This window comes from Malaclemys terrapin, chromosome 6 (genome assembly GCF_027887155.1).
Source record: "Malaclemys terrapin pileata isolate rMalTer1 chromosome 6, rMalTer1.hap1, whole genome shotgun sequence".
NCBI lineage: Eukaryota > Metazoa > Chordata > Testudines > Emydidae > Malaclemys > Malaclemys terrapin.
In genome coordinates this window covers 89,331,989-89,352,226 of record NC_071510.1, presented here as the reverse complement: position 1 = coordinate 89,352,226, position 20,238 = coordinate 89,331,989, and the positions used below count along the sequence as shown (strand labels likewise).

The 20,238-nt window shown below is 38.6% G+C and overlaps 1 protein-coding gene across 2 annotated transcripts in view; it reads left to right on the top strand.

Annotated features, from left to right (window-relative positions):
• The window catches only part of AP3B1 (adaptor related protein complex 3 subunit beta 1), a 272,041-nt gene that overhangs the window by 159,807 nt on the left and 91,996 nt on the right, over positions 1-20,238 (top strand). For both annotated transcript variants that reach the window (XM_054031900.1, XM_054031899.1), the window contains 5 exons: positions 4,310-4,496; positions 5,486-5,616; positions 7,934-8,039; positions 9,828-9,984; positions 12,526-12,700. In XM_054031900.1, the coding sequence (XP_053887875.1) occupies positions 4,310-4,496; positions 5,486-5,616; positions 7,934-8,039; positions 9,828-9,984; positions 12,526-12,700 (756 nt within the window). The remainder of the gene's footprint in view (positions 1-4,309; positions 4,497-5,485; positions 5,617-7,933; positions 8,040-9,827; positions 9,985-12,525; positions 12,701-20,238) is intronic.

Below are 20,238 nucleotides of genomic sequence, written 5' to 3'. Positions count from 1 at the left end.
CTGCACAGTAGCTCCTTCCTTGCCAGTCTTCTCAAAATTGGACTTAGATACTTCTCAGTTTCAGAGAATTTCAGGAAATGTTTGTGGAATCAAGCTTCTCAGAAGGGAATGCCATATCTGCTGTCAACTGGAACAATTAATCTCTTCAGCTGTAGAACCAATGTGAAGCAGATATTTGTGCAAAACAAATGGTCAAACAGCAACAAACACTTCCTCATTTCTTGCTTCAGACTTATAGAATCTGGTCATAGTCTATTCCGTTAGCCTTCAACCCTCATAGAAGGAACTGACCAAGAGGTTAGCCTGAAATGGCAGAAAATAATTTCTCTTTGAGTGTTCCCAATATATATAAAACTCAGCATCGCAACAGACACCCTCAGCTGTTCCAGTATGTGTCATGAAGAAAGCAGCTTCCAATGCACAAATATATCACTAGACTTGAAGGATATGATTTCTTTTTCAACTGAGAATCTATAAGTAATTTAGTGGCTACTAATGTATCAGAGATTGTTTCTGTATTTTCTTGAGTGTGGCTTCCACTAAAAAGCAACAGAGAGATTACTAAATACCATTTGGTATATCCAACAATGTTACATTTTGTTATGAATAGCACCCCAACATTCTTGATATAATAGACATGTCCAATTACTGTGCATGAAATTTCTTCTTTCCCCAAATTTCTTAGGAATCTCCCTGGATCCCCTTCCTTCCTGAGCCCTTGGGAGAACAAGATTGTCTGCATTGCCCTCAACATGCTTGTAACACTTGCAGTTCTCCATTGAGATAATGACTAATCTAATCTCATGCTTCAGGGCTTCGGCTGGTCACCTGCAGGGATCAGGAAGTATTCCTCCTGACGGCACAATTGACCATACACACTGTTTTTCGCCTTCCTCTGGAGAAGGGACAACAGGCAGGGTTGAAACCAGTGCTCCGATGTGGTACAGAGAATCCTCTTTTTTAGATGCCTAGCTTGTGTGTCATGTCTTACATGCTTAGAGTCAAACTGATCACCAGATTTGGGTCAGGAAGGAACTTTCCCTAAAGTCAGATTAGCAGATTTTTTTGCCTTCCTTAGACGCGTGGAGTAAAGATCATTTGCTGGGATGATCCGGGTGTATTACACCTAATCAGTTCACTGCCATTGCAAGGCTTCAAGCATTAGTTGAATGTTGGTCTCTTCTCTGCCAGTGGCACATAATTGAGGACTGAAATGCTTTAGACTAATGAAAGTAATTGAGCTCAGTATATGGGTATCTGGGTAAAATGTGATGGCCTGTGACATACAGGAGGTCAGACTAGATCAGCTGTAGCCAAACTTATTGATTCTCCGAGCCACACATGACAATCTTCAGAAGTTCAAGAGCTGGGGCACGGTTGCTGGGGCTCGGGGCTTCTGCCCTGCGGGAGGCACCTGCTGGGGCTCAGGGGTTCAGCCCTGCTCAGGCTGAAGCCCCTAGCCCCCGGCAGGCGTGTCTCACGGGGCAGAAGCCCTGAGACCTCCCTCCTTGCTGGGCAGAAGCCCCTACCCCACCACCCTGCTGCAAGGCAGCAGTCCCGACCTCTCCCCCCACCAAGTCTGGTAGGTGGAGAATGGTGGGGTGGGCTCCGTGAGACTCACTTTAATTATAAAAGAGCCGCATGCAACTCACGAGCCACAGTTTGGTCACCCCTGGACTAGATGATCTAATCGTCCCTTCTGGCCTTAAACTCTATGAAATCTATGAAACAAATATCCTCACCCAAACTTGGGAGCGGGTATATTTCTTTTTAACTGTGCTGCTGTGATATGCTATTGGAAAAATATCTGACATTTTATCTTCTCATACTACAAATTAAATTTGCTGGACCTCTTTATCCTATTCCTCCAGAATAACTTGTCCACTCAAATCCTCTTAATCTCTCATATGATTATTCCCTTTGTTGGGAAAGTTGTCATAAACTGATATGTATACATTAGTTGTAATTTTTTTTTGTTTTTGTTAATCGAGAAGCCATTATTTTTATTATTTACCTCCACATATATTCTAGAAAGTTTGGTTGCTTTGTCACAGGACAAGGGCAATTAGTCTTTCCGTTCAAATTTCCATATTGAATGCTGCATATGATACTCTGAGCAAGTTATTGCTCTTGAAGGAAACTCGGAGACATAAAGCATTCTTCTGTGGGGCTATAGGAATCCAAATTTGCTGTGTCTATATGATGACTGCAGGACATAGAAGTTAATTGTATATTTTGGGATTATGTAATCTTTTTTTGAATGGAAAGATTCTGCTCGTAAGCAAAACTAAACCTTACAGGACCAAATTTATTCACCAATGCTGGTGCAGGGAGGTATAAAGTGCTGTCTCCATGCCAGCAAGGACCTATGTGCCCCAGTGGCAATTTACAATTAAAGGCCGTAATCTTCTCCACTCTGTTCTGTCGGAGTTTCTGGCAGGTTGAGAGGGGGTTAGTTTTAATTTACAGCCAGGGAGCCCTGATAGCAAATGTTGCAGAAGGGATAACCTGATTTAGTTTAACCTTTGGCACCTGAGAACCCCCTTTCCAAGACAATGCATTTCATTTGGACTGTACAGCATAAACACTGCATGAGTCCAGATGATTATATGTTTTCTGTCTGATAAAAGGATACAATTTTATTACTTTGTGTATATCATAATAAAAACATTCATTTTATAACATGCAAATTTTATAAAATAAAGAGAACTATCCCTTTTTCAGAGTTAATACGGTACCATGAAAGGATAAGCCTTTGGATAGAATCTCCATTAGGTGCCCGATAAAAGTGGAGAAGGGAAAGGAGGACGAGCCCACTGAAAAGAGAGAACACTAAGAAGTATACTTTTCATCATTAGAAACTATTTTTTTCAAATCTTTTGTTGACATGATAGCACATCTTGTGATATATTTACATACCCCACATTTTCTAGAGGAAAAATAAAGTTCTCTGTATTTTTATTACTCTTTCATTTTTACACCAATTAATCAAAATCATTCAGAAAAAAATATCTGCATCTATGGAAAGTCATATAACCCTATTTTCACTATAACAGTGGAAATTGTTAAAGTGAATGTTTCTAGTAAATTTTACTTTACATTGACATTTTTAGACACACATTGGTATCAATTTCTATCCCACACTATTAAAACTCTTGAGTTATTGTTATAATACAGCACAAAAATAAAGCTAAATGCATGGCAAAAAATAAAATATGCAAGGAGCTTTTGTTTTTCAATATACAAAATTCCCCTTGACAAATTTAGGGTTTTTTTTTTTTAAAAATCCCTTCATTATTCATCAGTTTTGAATGGTGCACTGAAAATTTATTTATTTGTCAGATCAAATTATTTTTAGCAGTTTTTCTTTTAACGGCTTGGAAATGTATTTATATAAGTGGTTTGCAGCTCTATCTATCTATTCTCTTTACACTGTGTTCCGCAAATCTAAGTTTTTTGCAGCAGAATGTTCATGTTTTCTGTTTCCCTGTTTTATTAAAATTAAACTGAATTATTAAAATTACTCAATTCCTGTTAATATTCTCAGACATCAAATTAGGAAATCCTATTATGCTGTAAAAAGCTGCGATAATATAAGTTGCTCCCTTACATAAATAAATAAATGACCGGTATTACTGAAGGCGTTAAGCTGCAAGAAATAAATGGAAGAAGTCTTTTATCCTGGTTTTTAGAGGGCATCAGCAGCTTGCTTTTATGAAAAAGTAACAGCTAAATGCACTGCAAATAATTTGCAGTAATCCAGTTCAGTGATTCATGTGTCTGCTTTAATGGGTCATAATTCAGGGTAAAGTAACTGAGTGCAGTCAGAGTGCAGACACTGCTTATGCCAGGGACAGTATCTCTTCATAAAACACACCTCAGCAGAAGCAGTTTGCCAGCCCCCTAATACCCTCTGATGTTTTGATGTCCTGCATATTTTTCCGATTAAGTTTTGAGTGCCATGTTTTTAGTTGTATTTCCACATTCATTATCCTCACGTAGACCCTTCAGCGGGTTTGCCATATATGATTATTTTTTTAATGATGCCTTTCTTTCCACTTCAGCAGTTTAATAATCTAGCACATGGCTGCTTCTCAGTACTCAGCATTCACCTCCCCAGTACAGAAGAGGACATGTGGTTTGGCTTCAAAATTCCATTTGCAGCATTAGAAATGCATATTCCCTATGGAACAACATTTGTTTGACATAACCATTCATTTTTATTACCTCTTTAAATATGTTTATCCAGAGTTATCAATAATCATAAATAACTTGTATTCTCTTCTTGTCCTGTTTTTTTTTTCCGCAGACAAAATTGCTTACCCAGTACATACTAAATCTCGGCAAGTATGATCAAAGCTACGACATCAGAGACCGTACAAGATTTATTAGGCAGCTTATTGTTCCGAACGAGAAGAGTGGAGCTTTAAGCAAATATGCCAAAAAAATATTTCTGGCACAGAAACCTGCCCCATTGCTTGAGTCTCCTTTTAAAGGTATGACTGCCAAAATCATCTGCAGAATGTTTATAGCCTAAAGCAATGTGGCAGCATAGTCTATTTCTAATGTGCCTAAAATTGTGTCACTTAGCAAATACAAATGAGAACAGTATGCACTTTGCTTAATCACTTGCTTTTCAACAAGCAAGGTTTAAAGTCATAACAACATCTTGGTTTGTATGTTGCCCACATATCCTATTTACCTAATAATCCTGAACATGCTTATCGATTTCTATTCATGTTGGGTTTAAATTTGGTTTGAATAATAGAAAGTATATATCTCAAGTAAGAGTAAACTTCTCTTTTATTTAGAGAGGTCTTTGCCACTCAACAAGATTGTCCACGTTAATAGTGGGATATTAGTGTAACTATTGTTAATACATTATCCATATGAAATTTAATAAAAATTTAATCTATTCAGATTATTGTTCAGATGTGGCTATTTTCCTGATACTTGTTTTCCCTAGGTATTTTTAAAAATCACAACTACTATATCGTATTCTCTCCTATTAAAAAGTTATCTTCCCAATTAAAAATATAATCTTATTGTGGTGCTTCTTCGCCATTTTAATTTGTATATAGTTATTTAATCCTGCATTTAAAGCTCTAAAAGCAGCTTCATTTTGAAAAAAAAACTATTAAAATTCTGGATGTGTTTGTGCCAAGACATGTATATGGATTGTTTAACTGTGCTGTCATTCTTAATATTCACAGTAAAGTAATTTTTAGAGAAGCTACATTTCAGAGCAACACCTCTAAACACACTGACTGATTAGCTTTTTTATTGACCATTATGGGGGAGATTATTGTAATCTATGGACTGAAATCAGTTTTTTGACCTATGAAGAGCTTCCTAGTTTATATTTATTCCATGACATTTGAGGTAATATAATGCCAATTACCTTTAGCCATGATTAAGATTGCTCTTTTTGATATAGAGCTCATGTTGTTTGTATATTTTCCCCTCTCCCCCCTTTTTTTAATAGATAGGGATCGTTTCCAGCTTGGTACCTTATCTCATACTCTGAACACCAAAGCCATCGGGTACCTGGAGTTATCTAATTGGCCAGAGGTGGCGCCTGACCCATCAGTACGAAATGTTGAAGTAATTGAGTTGGTACGCTGACATTAAGAGTAACTGTGTTTAACGTATTTGTAGACATTTAAGATAAAATAGTCTTGTTATATAAAAGATTTTCTTTCCTTTCAAAATGGTTTTAAATTATTCTTTTGATTTGTATAAACTGTAAATTGAATCCACTCATCTTATGTGGCCTACATCTGAAACTGGAGACTTCCAGGTTTTAAATATTTATTCTACATGTAATATTCCTTTTCATGGGGAAAAAAATTAGACGCTCCCCCACTGTGATGCAATGTGTGTTTCCTCATGGAAAATGTTCCTTTTTTCTATCTTCCTCACGGATATTTTTTTACTCACTTCCGTGAGTTTTCTTCACCTTGGTTTATTGAGTTTTTGTAAGTTGTGCAGCAACATTTTGATTGCAGTTGATGGTGCAGAAGTTGCAGTAAAGGAAACTTCTTCCCATTTAATATAACCTTTAATCCAATCTAAGCCTAAACAGAAGAAAATAAGAAAGTATCATTATAAACAAGAGCAAACAATGGACTCAAAGATAAACTGTGAATGTGTCCTTTGCATATCTTTCACAGTATAATGGGGATGGGGAAAGAAACAGTGGTATGCAAAATCTATTCAGAAAACCTGAAATGCACAATGTATAACTTTTCTTCATCTTCTGGTGGGATAGTCAGTTTTTGAATTAAGAATCAGTCTTCCACCTTCATACTAATTTCATGCTTATATTGTGAACTCCGAGCAGGGCGTAGTCTTTCCATGTGTTTGTATGTCATGTAGCATGATGGGTCCCTGATCCTGAATGGAGCCTCTAGGCTCCACATGTATATATGATGGGTTGGATTTTATTTTTCAAAATCACCTAACTGAGAGCACAAGTCCCATTTTAGTCAGTGGGCTTTTGATTTTTGAAAATCATGCCTGTGTGTGTAAATTACTATTATGACATCAGAGGTGAGATACACAGCCCCCAAAACAGAAAAGCTTCTGTAAAGGCATGTGATCTCTGTCCTGAGCAACTGCCAGGCTAAATTAAATATGATGTACTTAGCAGGCAGTAAGACAGCAAGGGACAATGAGGCAGCCGATAAGATAAGTTACAAGGGCTAGGGCGTAGCATGTTGTAAAGAGTTGGGATCTCTTCTTTAGTAAATGGATGATCTGTTTGCTACTATTCCAGCTGAAATTGCAGCAAAAATGGGTCTTAAGGAGGGACTTGAATGAGGGGGGTCTGTGGGCAAGCTAATCAGTTCAGGAAGGGCATTCCAGGGGTAGAGGAGGGCCTGAAAGAAGGTATGAAGACATCTTTACACCTAATATTGAAGATAGTAAGGTGTTTGCCTGCTGCAGTCACAAGAAATTGATCATGTGAGATATCCACTTGTTTCTAATAGAGTACTGTTGAGGGATCTTGACACATGACAATCCTTCTCCAAGGGTATTGCCAAGTATGTCCTTGGGAAAATTCCTTACTGACCCCAGTTTTGCAGTCTCTATAATACGGTGTATGAGAGAGAACCTGAGTGATTAAGCATCTCAAGGTACCACTGGTGTCCAAATAAATGTTTGTTTTTTTTCCCCCTGAATATGAGTTGGGAGGTAGAGAATTCAAATGTAGATTATTCTTTGAGGGGGAAAAAACATTACCAGAAGTGCCCAAGTTTGTACTGAGTTTTAACCAAGTCTCTCTGGTTCCTGTGTTCATACAATGCAATAGCATCCAACCCTATTACCATAGCTTCCTGTTCTCTAAATTTTAATGTGATTTCCAAATCACTGCCACCACTGTGTAACTGACTTGCTCCACTCTACTAGCTTAGCTGGCTATCAGAGTGTTTTTCCCAGGCTACAGCAATCCTCTACAGGTCCTACACTGCTCTATTCCCCTCCCTCTCCCATGGTATAGGGGATTTGAATGAGGAGAAAAGGAAATGGCCAGAACGTGTGTGTTCTGGTGAGTAAAAATTGCCTGTTTGCGGGGGGGAACATTGTAGCCTAGAACAAGATAGAGCAGTCCGAAGATTATACTTAAAACTTGGGGGCCCTGAAGGTGGTATATAGCCACCTTTCTCATTCTTTAGTCCCTCAAGGCCTGTGGAAAGCTGAGCTCAGCCGGACCCAGTGATCTAGTACTCCTGGTTTTATAATACAATCTATAATAATTTCCCTTATCTTACATATAATATTCCTTTTTGGAGACAGTCTGTGATCCCATTGGCTTTCTTCGCCACATTGTCTCTCTTTTCCTACATAACTGAATATAAAAGTAAATTATTTTACTGAACACTTTCAATTTAAGTTTACATATGTAGAAACATTTGTGATTCACTTACAGGGAAAAGAATGGTCTGTAGCATTAGGCAAGGTAAAGAAAGAGAAACCTACAGAGAAGTTTTACTCTGATTCAGAGGAGGAGGAATCAGCCAGTACTACTGACACCGGTATGTATGTGGCTACTAATTACGAGTCTCTATGATGTATCATACAGTCAAAATGTGGTGCCATTATAGCTGGAGCAGTTAAAAAAACATCAGTGTTATGTATAAATGGGGGAATAATGCTTACACTTAACTTCATGGCAGCTGTGTGATAAGTACTAATTGTAAGGCTAATGTCCTCTGTAAGTATGTAAATTGCATGAGTTTAATAAACTTTACTTTGTTTCTTAGTTAAAATACATGGGAAGGCTTTACTCTTATCAAACTTGACTGATCTTGAGAGGTTCTGCAACTCACTGAAGTCAAATGTGCATACTGTTTAGGAATAAAAATGCCTACAGGCATAATTGGAGGGAGTTGCAGATATTTATAATCTCTCAGGATTGGATACCAAGTGTTTTAATTGGCTTTTACTGAGGTATCTGTTTTGGCCACATGCAATGGCATGTTAATACCCAGCTATGCTATAGTGCAGCAATACTCAGACTGAGGCTTGAGAGCCACAAGTGGCTCTTTAATGTGTATCCTGCAGCTTTTTGCAGCACATGATATTAAAACAGTGTGATTTAATTATTAACCAGTCAGGATACTTTTACTTTGTTATTAACCAGTTGTAGTTGATAAAATAATACTTGGTCAGTCTCACTCAGTGAGAATAATAAATAAAAATAATAATAATATAAAACTAAATATTTCCCCTGTTATGCTGTTTAAATATGAATATATAATACTGTAGTAAATGAAACGATGAATTCACATGACTGTGGCTCTTTTGGTTAATGATGATCACTAATTTGGCTCCTGAACCACTGAGGTCTGAGTATCACTGCTATAGTATATTTTACTATGTTTTCTATTAATGGAGGTTTGGTTGCATTATGCTCTCGCTATAGAGTACCAGACTTTCTATTTATGGAGACATTGGGCTAATGATGGGGGAAAGAATGGCAGATGGCTCATATCAGAGGTGTTGTGTGAAATAAGTGAAGTAAGGAACTTTGTGTCCAAATACTCCAGTCCTTTAAGGGTACTTAAAGCCACATAAGCAGCTTCTTGAGGCTGCCTCTCTCCACTGCATCTGAATATAGTTCAGACATAGTGGGCAATCAGGACCTCAGTGTTTAGCATTTGAGAATCAGAAGAATTAGCATGTGTGTATGTAAGGTTGAAATGCATGGAAAAGAGATGTTTTCACATCTGAATTCCCCTAAAAAATGAGTGTATCTTAATAGAGGAGAATTATTTAGGGTGATTTGTGGATGAAGCTAGAAAAGGATACATTTAAGTTAGACATTAGGAATGTTTTTCAACTATAAGGTTAGTTAGAGAATAACTTATTGAAATAGGTGGTTAAATCATCGTCAATACAGGTGTTCAAGATTAAATTAAATACTTAGGCAATTAGTGTGGAGGGTAGTCCTTCATTAGAGCAAAGGCTTGGACTAGAGGATTCAGGAAGTCATTTCTTACTCCTTGTGTTTACATATATTTTTTTTTCAAGAGTATTGTAAGGATCCTGGTACAACTAATTAATTAAGTGTCTTAATTTGGACAGGTACAGTACTGTGTGTTCAAGGGAACAGCCTTTTGAAATAGCAAAATTTACGAGTGAGGGATAAAGAAAATAAAAAACAAAAAACTTTTGCATTCTGGGTAAATATTAAATGAATCTGGTGAATAAAATTATGCATTTCTTTTTTATAGCTATATACACATTTGGGCTGCACTATGTATTACATATATAAAACTATATTAATAAAAATGTAAGATGCAGTGTTTTTGTGTTTTTAGAGAGTGAATCTACTAGTGAAAGTGAAAAAGAGAAAAATGGGAAGGAAGAAGGCAGCAGCATGGAGAATAGTGAGAGTTCAAGTGAAGAACTGAGTGACAGTGAATCAGAGAGCAAAGAAGGTAGTGCAAAGAAAAAGCTCAAAACTACTGAGGAAAGGTAAATATGTTGTGTGTTTTTATCCTTTAAAGAGCATTTCAGAATGCTTTGTCTGTTTTGAATACCAAATTAGGCTACTTTCCTGACTCAGTGGAAAGATCTGAAAACATTGGCTTAAAAGAGCCGTAGACGCCCACACATTTTGACATTACCTTTTTCAGTATAATTTGAATGTATGTGTTTCATATTTTCATTAACTAAACTCTTCTTAAGCTGAATTTTCATACCTCAGTAGCAAAATCTTGGGGTGGCTTTCTGAAATAGAAGTAACCTTGGGAGGCTGGTTAACGGATCAGGCAGTTGTATGAAACACTTAATTACCTTTTGCGGCAATTTTGCTGAGGGCTAAAATTAAATCCTTCAACACTTTGCCATTATGTAACTAAGACAATTGATTTTTCTAAATAATGTTATATTAAAAAGATTATGATCCAAATAGTAGAGGCAAGGGCTGTGAAGGGAGACAGTTATAAGATATTTAAGTGTTAGCGTTTTTTAAGACTGTCCATTATTAACAGCGTTATAATGTATTAAAGTATCATTAAAATTTTGAGTAATTGGGGCTAATACCTTGGATTGTATGAATCTGTTTTTTCCACTGCTGTCAGCAAGTGGCCTCTGCAGACATGATCGCCCTCTACTCTGTAGCCTGCTGCCAGCTCACTTGATGAGTTTGCAGCTCAGCTCAGTCGTGGCTGACAGCGCTGATTGGGGCGCAGTACGCACTCTGCTCCTTTTATTACAGACAGTAATTAAAGCAGCTCGCCCTGCCACTTCCATAACAAACACAGCATAATGCCCTAATTATGACTTTATTAATTTAAGTCAGGATTTAATGATTTTAAAAGTGATTTATATTGTTTTTCCTGTTCAGAACAAATGAAATCTGTAGGTTAAATTAATACAGGCTTTTCATCATTGCAAAGTTAAAAAGCTAGTTACCAGTAAATTCTTTTCATTAGATTAACATGTGAAATTCTAAGTAGTAAGGTAAACAATGATTACCCCTCAAAATTGAATGATGCATAATAAAATAATACTTTTATCTTGAAAAACTTATCTTAAAGCTAGAAGCTGTGTTTATTTAAAACAAATTGCTTTACTTATTGAACTAAAAGAATATCTGTCTCACAATGGATTCTTTTTTAATGCAAATACTGTTGTATAGGTTCCATATAGGGACTGTGAGGAAACAGATGGGTTTGGTTGGCACCAGTTTTGATTGGAATGAATAACTATGTTTAAACAGAAGAAAATTGTGACTTTTTTTAGTGACCTCATAAATAAATGTTCGTGGAAGGTTTTTGTATATGCAGTTTAATTCTTATGTTCCTTCAAAAACCTCCCATTTGTTTCACCTTGGTTTTGAAAAACAGATATGTTCTTGTAACAGTTGCTTTCTACATGGGGCTGTAGCGCTCTTGTTCCATTTTAGATTAATGACATGTTAAAGCTACTGCCTTAAGCAGTATTACTTTCCTTTGGTTCTAAAAGTATTATATTTTAACTCTAAAAATTATATATGTGCTGTGTAGTATTATCATATCTCCATTATTAATAAGTTAGAATCATATTAGGTACAGAGAATTCAATTCTAAGAAATACTGATTTTTTTTCTCCCAACTTTTTTCTGTCTCCTTAGATTTTTTTTTTTTCTCCCTGTAAAATATTTTGCATCTTGTGGAACAGTAGCATCACAGGGCACGTACCTTCATTTCCCCAAAGACTTAGCAAAAGTGTAAAATTTATTTAAAACCCAGAATCAAAACTTCCATTAAAAATCCATGCTCTATATAGTTGCCTTACTCTTGTTGAGTGGTATCTTGCCCTGTGAAATATTCCACTGACATGCATGGGCTATTTCAGTAAGGTACTACTCAGCATGAGAAAGGGTGTGAGAGTGTGGCACAACAGTAGCACTGTGTGTTGGCCCATTCCAGCATCAAACCAATTCTTTTTATAAATATGTTTCTCTTTCTAGTTAATTTAATTTAGAGGCATGAATGAACAATAGTAAATTGACCAGAAAAGAGATGTTGATTTGCCTCCGAAAAAGCTTTAAAATCCATCCAGATTCCTTTAATCAAAGCTTACCTAGTCTGAAAGTTTCTCAGTGTAATACGGTAGACACATTTTTCTAGAAAATGCCATAAATTTAGTACACCCAGACATTAGTTATTCTCTTAATAGTTATTGATGACTTTGTTTTTAGTGGTGGTTTATGACCTTTCCATTTTATTGTTCTTTTTGAAGTGTATGTGATTATGTAATTGATGGGTTTGGATAATGTGGTAAGATAGTTTATTTAGAGATACACAGTAATGTCTATATAATTTTGTGGATCTATCTTGCTGTTTGTGCCATCTTCACCAGGTTTCAGTTGTAATGAGAGCCTGGTTTATTAAAGGTTTAGAATGCCAGAGTGTAGAACATTTTCTGAGCGTTTGTTTTCTATATGCTGGTTTCTTTTTTACAATCAGATATTGTTCATTATTCCTGGACTTTAAAAATGAATGAAGAACCTGTTCTTTTTACACATAGTGACTCAGATGACACAGAGAAGAAAACAAAGATGATTTCCAAAAAAAGGGAAAGTTCTGGTTCCTCTGACTCAGAATCTAGCTCAACAGAGGAAAGTTCATCGGACTCCGAATCGGAATCTGACTCTGAAAGTGATGCTGAGTCTAGGAAGCATAAAAATGCTATTGCCTCCAAGGTAAAATCTACATTACCTGTATAAAGCTGTGTCCAGTCATTCATGTATGTGTACACGTCTACCCCGATATAACATGAATTCGGATATAATGCGGTAAAGCAGTGCTCCGGGGGGGTGAGGCTGCACGCTCCGGCGGATCAAAGCAAGTTCAATATAACGCGGTAAGATTTTTTTGCTCCTGAGGACGGCATTATATCGGGGTAGAGGTGTATTTCTATTTTTTAATGGGCTCTGGGATGTATAAATTCTGAGCTTATACTGCGTGTTAAAAATTAATTTTATTTATCCAGATTAAAACTCCTTGTATATCTAACATATATTTGAAAATACTGAAAACTTGGCTGAACCTTCTGTGTGTTCCTGGGGCCAGAGTTCAATCTCAGTTACATCATAAGAACATAAGAATGGCCCTGCTGGGTCAGACCAAAGGTCCATCTAGCCCAGTATCTTGTCTTCCGACAGTAGGCAGTGCCAGGTGCCCCAGAGGGAATGAACAGAACGGGTAATACCCAAACGATCCATTCCCTCCCCGCCCCTGCACCGCCTTCTCCATCTCCTCCCCTGAGCGTGCTGTGTCCCTGCTCGTCCCCCTCCTTCCCAGAAAGTCCAAAGCGCTGCCAAATAGTTGTTAGGTGGCTGGGCAGCAAGAAGTGCTGGTAGGGAGGGGGAGGAGCGGGGATGCAGCGCGTGAGGGGGAGGAGGAGACGAGGAGAGCTTGGCTGCCCGTGGGTGCTAAGCACCCGCTAATTTTTCCCTGTGGGTGCTCCAGCCCCGGAGCACCCACAGAGTCGGTGCCTATGCTTGTCGCTCCTTCCCAGCTTCTGGCAAATAGAGGCTAGGGACACCATTCTTGTCCATCCTGGCTAATAACCTTTGATGGACCTATCCTCCATGAATTTATCTAGTTCTTTTTTGAACCCTGTTATGGTCTTGGCCTTCACAACATCCTCTGGCAAGGAGTTCCACAGGTTGACTGCATTGTGTGATGAAATACTTCCTTTTGTTTGTTTTAAACCTGCTGCCTATTAATTTCATTTGGTGACCCCTAGTTCTTGTGTTATGAGAAGTAGTAAACAACACTTCCTTATCTACTTTCTCTACACCAATCATGATTTTATAGACCTCAATCATATCTCCCCTTAGCCATCTCTTTTCCAAGCTGAAAAGTTCCAGTCTTATTAATCTCTCCTCATACGGAAGCCATTCCATACCCCTAATCATTTTTGTTGCCTTTTTCTGAACCTTTTCCAATTCCAATTAACTACTGATTTCAGTGTAGTTATTTCAGTTTTACAACTGAATTCAGAATCTCAGCCTCTGTTTAGCTGTTGAAGTCCCCTTGTGCAAATAAATTTAGGGCCAGATCTTCAAACGTGCATGTAAAAAGTCATATGCACATTTGCACGCCTCTGCGTAAGTGCACAAATACCCCCAGTGAATTCTAGTCAAAGTTTGCATGCACACATACCTAAGTGTTTTGGGTATTTGCAAAACTAAGAGCTTGTCTACACAGAGTGTTAAAGTGCATTAGAGGAGTCTGATTTGTAGAGCTAACGTGCTGCATTCTAAGGGTCTGTCTGGTCAGCTTGCAGTAGTGAGCTTCCCAGCCCAGGCTGACAGGCTTGGGATACTGGTGCTCGCACTAGCACGCTAAAACTAGCTGTGTAATCAGTGCTTTGAAGTTGTGGCTCAGGCTTGAGTTCAGGCTCTAAAGCCCACTTTCATCCCAAGGCTTCAGAGCCTGAGCTGCAACTTCAAAGCATTTTATACTGTGGTTAGAATGTGTTTTATTTCATAGGAGCGGGAGTATATAACGTGTTGTCACTTCAGAATTGGGGAATACTCCCAAATTCCATGAGATATCTCATAAGATGCATAAAGTCCCAAGCTCTCAAATGTGGCTTTTAAGTTGGACTCTGAGAAGTGTCAATGTACAGAAATGGCACCATCTCACTCAGAAGAGCTGTTGTCTGGATATGCTCAGTCAGAACAGCTTACATGAGTGGGGATGGGAAAGAAGTTACCTACTTTTTTGCTCAAGTTAACATTGCAAAGCTGAAATAGCTATGTGTCTGTGCTGGATACTGTTCCTTCTTGCATATTAAACGTTTGAAGGCAGTGATTTTGCAGAGCTATAAATGAGGGCACTGTTCAGCTTGCAGAACCTTTATTATGGATGGCAACGCATGAGAAGGAAAGAATCTAGCTCACCTCTCAGATTTTGGCTGAATTTGTAGGCCTGGAAATTAGCAAAGTAATTTTTCACTTCTAAGCTGATCAAAATCTTATGTTCGAGTCAATGTGAACGTAATAAATGTGAAACCCAGGCTGAACCTTGTGGGGAAGGAGAACAATGAAAATTTCTGTGAAACGCTTTTTCCTATTGTCATCCAAAATGTTTTGTTCATTTCTACCCATGTATTTTTTATAGTAACTTCCAGGGTAGAGCCACACTTGAAAAGTCTCCATTTTAATTTTGATACGTTTATTTGAGCGTTAGGCATTTTAAAAATAAACCAAGCACCTTTCGTTCAAGATTCCTATTTATTTAAAGACCAGTTAATATAATCAAAACAGATGTCGCCTGACACTATTGTTGTGGATATGGAAACAGTGTGACACGTATGCCACAATATGGATAAATGTGGAGACTGCAACTTTATTTAAAAGATTATTTGACAAGGAAACCACTCCCCAAACTACCTAGCAGGGCTGATCTAGTGCTGATTTCAACTGTGCGTGAGTGGCCTTGGTTTCTACAAACCTGAGCGTGAGTCCAAGGACAGTGCCTCCTCTCCACGCTCAGGCCTGCCCAGGAACCCTGGCTGGAAGCCAGAGTTCCAAAATATTCCCCTCCTCCACACAGGAAGTAGGAGAGATGAGATGAAGGGAGCCCATACACTGCATGAGACATGGAGGCCACACCCTCACTGTGTAATATTGTGCTCGGGGACCCTGCCCAAGCAGCTTGTTAAGTTACTGGACCTCATATCACCAACTGCAAAACACACACCCCAGGTCCTACAGGATAGGGGATGGGGGTGAGGGTAAGTGGATGAGAAAAAAACACCAGTCTCTCCTTTACCCACACGCTGCAGAACATCAGGAGAGGAACCAATGGGAGCACATGTAGTGCGGCCCCAGTAGCCCCAACCCCCAATCCTTTCCCTCCACCCCCCAACCAGGGGAATTGGTCCCATTCATATTGCTTCCATACTCATCAAAGACTTGTCCTGGTTAGCAAGGTGAGCACAGGCAGCATTCCAATGCCAGCAAGTTTGTTCGTATGCTCTACTGCACTACTACCATGTCACATATTTATTCATTCTAGAAAAGATTTTTGGTAGTTTTAAAAAATGTTTTTAGGAATAAACTTTGAGCATGCCTTGATTTTAAAAACTGACAAAAAAAATGTTTCAGTTTTTGAAAACTGGAATATTTCAGTGAAAATTTGTGAAAAATTATTTTTTCTTTTGAAAAAAATTCTGGAAAATATCACTTTCCGACCAGCTCTATTACTAAATACTTTATAAGAATAAAAAGCCTTTGATGTATTTAGGTTGCCTAAGACTTTCCATTATAAAGGATTCTTTGAGAAGCTCTCACACCTCTGTTGTGTGCAGCAGACCTTTGATATTAGGCAGTGGGAACAATCTCGAGCTACAGAAGTTCCTTTTCTTTGTCCCATGAAATTTAGTTTAGCTTTTGTTGATATAAACTGCTAAAAAGGCCATTTCCCATCTCTGACTTGCATTTCTCAGGAAAATCTTGGCAGTATGCCAAAATAATAACTAAACTTATGAATATTCTAATGTTGGGTTCATGCTGGCACAACAGTGCATGCACTATAACAAGAGTACCTGAGAGCGTCCAGAGACCTGTGGAGTGGGAAGGAAGAAGATAGACAGATAGGCACACCTTCTACCCCACAGGCACCACATGGACAGGAGTGACTCTTCCAATTGATAGGTGGTAAGGGTTAATAAAGAGGCAGAGAGTTGAGGTGGCTATTGGGATCTCACCTACTTTTCTGTATATTATAAAATATCCTTGTCTGAATGTTTTCTTTGTGTTTTACGAAACCATAACTCTTTTAAAGCTGGAAACAAAGCCATTAAACCTCTAAGCAAAACTTTCAGTGATTCAGAGGCCACAACTGGGGCTCTCTCAGGGCTACTGTTTTGGATACCCTAATTTGAAATCCTTATGCATGTGTTTTTAAGCTTTGATTACACTGCTCTACAGCCAAAATGCTTTTGAAATAAATGTAGTCAAACTTTACTAATTCTGGGTCACTGAGAAAGAAAATGATGCTTAAAATTGTTGATTGGCTCTAGTTTTCAAGATATGCTATTGGGTCAGTATATACGACCCTTGACTTGGGAATGGTGGAGGATAAGTGAGTTATAAAGGGAAGGGATCTCAATTTAAACCAGAAATGACTAAAATACATCTTTGACTGGATCTATGAATAAATCTATGACTGGTTTTGGACAGTACTTGCTTTTTAGGCAAAACAATGAATGATGCAATCTGAAGCTGGTATTGCATCATACATGATATGAATTGCATCATGTTATTCCTAGAAGTCATGGATTATGCAATCATAACGAAGCTTACATCACTCTGCTGAACAAATTGCCCTATATCAGCTCTAGAAATCATTCAGTGTCGTGCTCTCTTATTTGTCAGTGTTTGATTTTGCAAAGGGACACATTTCTGTTTAGTCCAAAGTGAGCAGAGATGCCTCGTACTTGTGTGAACAGTGCAGATAACTTCTGCTATGTTTGTGGTGAAGTGACTTTTGCATCACAAAAGCGCAGTATAAGCACTATGGTTAAGAAAGCCTATCACCTTTATTTTGGCTGCAAAATTGGAGATCAGGACAAGAGGTGGGCCCCACACATATGCTGCAACACTTGTGCAACAAATCTTTGCCTGTGGTTGAACAGGAAAAGGAAATCTATGCCTTTTGCAGTGCCAATGATTTGGAGAGAGCCAACAGATCATAGCAGCAATTGTTACTTCTGCATGGTATCTCCAGTTGGGAAAGGTGTGTCAAAGAAGAAAAAGTGGACTGTGCATTATCCAAACATTCCATCAGCTATAGGCCAAGTACCCCACGGAGAAGGACTGCCGGTTCCTGATGCACCAGAATCATTCTCACTTGAGTCAGACGAGGAAGAGGAAGAGGATGAAACTTCTGGTCCTGAACCATCAATGTCACAGGACCCACATTTTCTCCCATCCTCCTCCTCTGAACCACACCTCATAACACAAGGTGAACTGAATGACCTTGTCAGGGATTTGGAACTACCCAAGAGTAAGGCAGAGCTGTTGGGCTCCGGACTACAGCAGTGGAATCTCCTGGCAGGTGATGTTAGGGTTTCCATGTTCCGTGACCGTCAAAAGGATCTTGTCCCATTCTTCTTCATGAAAGGTGATCTTGTAGCCTGCAACAACATTGATGGTGTGATGGCAGCCCTCAACATCGTTCACGATCCAGATGAGTAGAGACTGTTCATTGATTCGTCGAAGACGAATCTTAAAGCTGTTTTACTGCATAATGGCAATGTTTTGCCATCAATTCCAGTTGGTCATGCAGTCCATATGAAGGAAACCTATGACAACATGAAACAACTTTTGAGGTGCATAAATTATAACCAACATCAGTGGCAGTTTTGTGGCGATTTGAAGGTTGTTGCTCTCTTGCTTGGTCCGCAGACTGGATACACAAAGTACTGCTGTTTTCTCTGCGAATGGGATAGTCGTGCAAGAGATTCCCACTACATCAAGAAAGATTGGCCACTCCGACAGTCATTGGAGCCTGGGAGGAAAAGTGTTCAGCATCCACCACTTGTTGAATCAAGGAAGATTTTACCACCACCCTTACACATCAAGCTGGGTGTGATGAAGAACTTTGTCAAGGCCATTGACAAAACACAAGCAGCTTTCAAGTACCTCCGTGGAAAATTTCCAAGGTTAAGCGAAGCTAAGATAAAGGAAGGTGTCTTTGTTGGTCCTCACATTCGTGAACTTCTTTGAGATGATGCATTTGACAATGCTCTGCGTGGCAAGGAAAAGACGGCATGGAAAGCCTTCCAGTTAGTGGCAATAAATTTTCTCGGAAACAACAAGGCAGACAACTACAGGTTGCTGGTGGAAAACCTCCTCAAGGCATACAAAAGCCTTGGTTGCAACATGTCACTAAAGATACATTTTTTGCACTCTCATCTAGATTTTTTTCCACCGAACTGCGGAGCAGTGAGCGACGAGCACGGCGAGCGATTTCACCAGGACATTGCAGCAATGGAGAAACGCTATCAGGGCAAATGGAGCCCATCAGTGCTTGCAGACTATTGCTGGACAGAGACAAGAGATGCTCCATTTAATGAATACAAGAGACAAGCCAAGAAGCGCCGAGTAGACACTGAATAGGACCAAACTATGTACATAATAGTTTTTTGCGTTTTGTTTCATAATAAATTTTATTTATATAATCCTTTTGCTGATTTTTGAAGTGTTACATAAACAGGACAGGTGAAATATTATCATGTAAAGCAACCATAAACACATGAAAAGACCTAGGATTACAATTTATGATTAAAACTCTACTATCTACACAATATACATAGACCTAAAATGTAAAAACTTAAATATCTTAGAAACAGTAGCCAATCAGTTGTTTTAATTGTCATATTTGAATTCAGCACATCAAAATACATAATAAATAGCACACTTTATCTCTGAAGCCGACAACTTCTCAAAAATTGTAGACCAGTGTTACAAGCAATGATGTAGGCAGTTGGAAGAAAGAGATGAAGAATACTGGCCATTGAGAGGTGGGCTTCAATTGAACAATTCCAAACTTTTGCATGTTGTGTTGATGCATGACCACACTGTTAAAATAATAGCAAATTGTATATTATCTAATATACCAATATTTTTCCCCATCACAAAATCCACCATTCCTCATCAACCTGAAATCTGTTCTCAGTAGCTTTGGTTGTATCTGTTCACTGAGAATGTGGGTTTTCACAGAAATAATAAGTTTCTTTAACTCCTCTTTCCAAAAAGGAGTTGGCCGCTTCTTTGTGCCATCCCTTCCAATATTGGAATTTCCAATTGAGTGCTTTCCGGTATCCAGCTGTGCAGTGTATGGAAAAATTGCGCCACACAACGTATACTGCCTTATCTCTGTTGCTGGCTTATATCCTCATTTTTGTGACTATGTGACCAAGTGTCTGTAACAGGTATATAGCACTAGTCATATACGTGCCTTCATTCTTGGAAAATTCAAGTACCTGAAGTTGACTATAGGTACGTCTGTGCTTAAGGCAGCGTGTAGAGAACAGACAATGCTAGCAGGGTATAAATATCTGTGTAGATGGTGAGGCACTGCTTATAGAGTAGAATTCCCTACATGCTGGAGCCCCAGGGGTATATACTTTACATGGGTGCTCTATGCGCCGAAGCAGTGTCTCTCACATCTACACTGCTGTTTTTAGTGTCCTGCTGCCAGAGCCTTTCCCCATTGC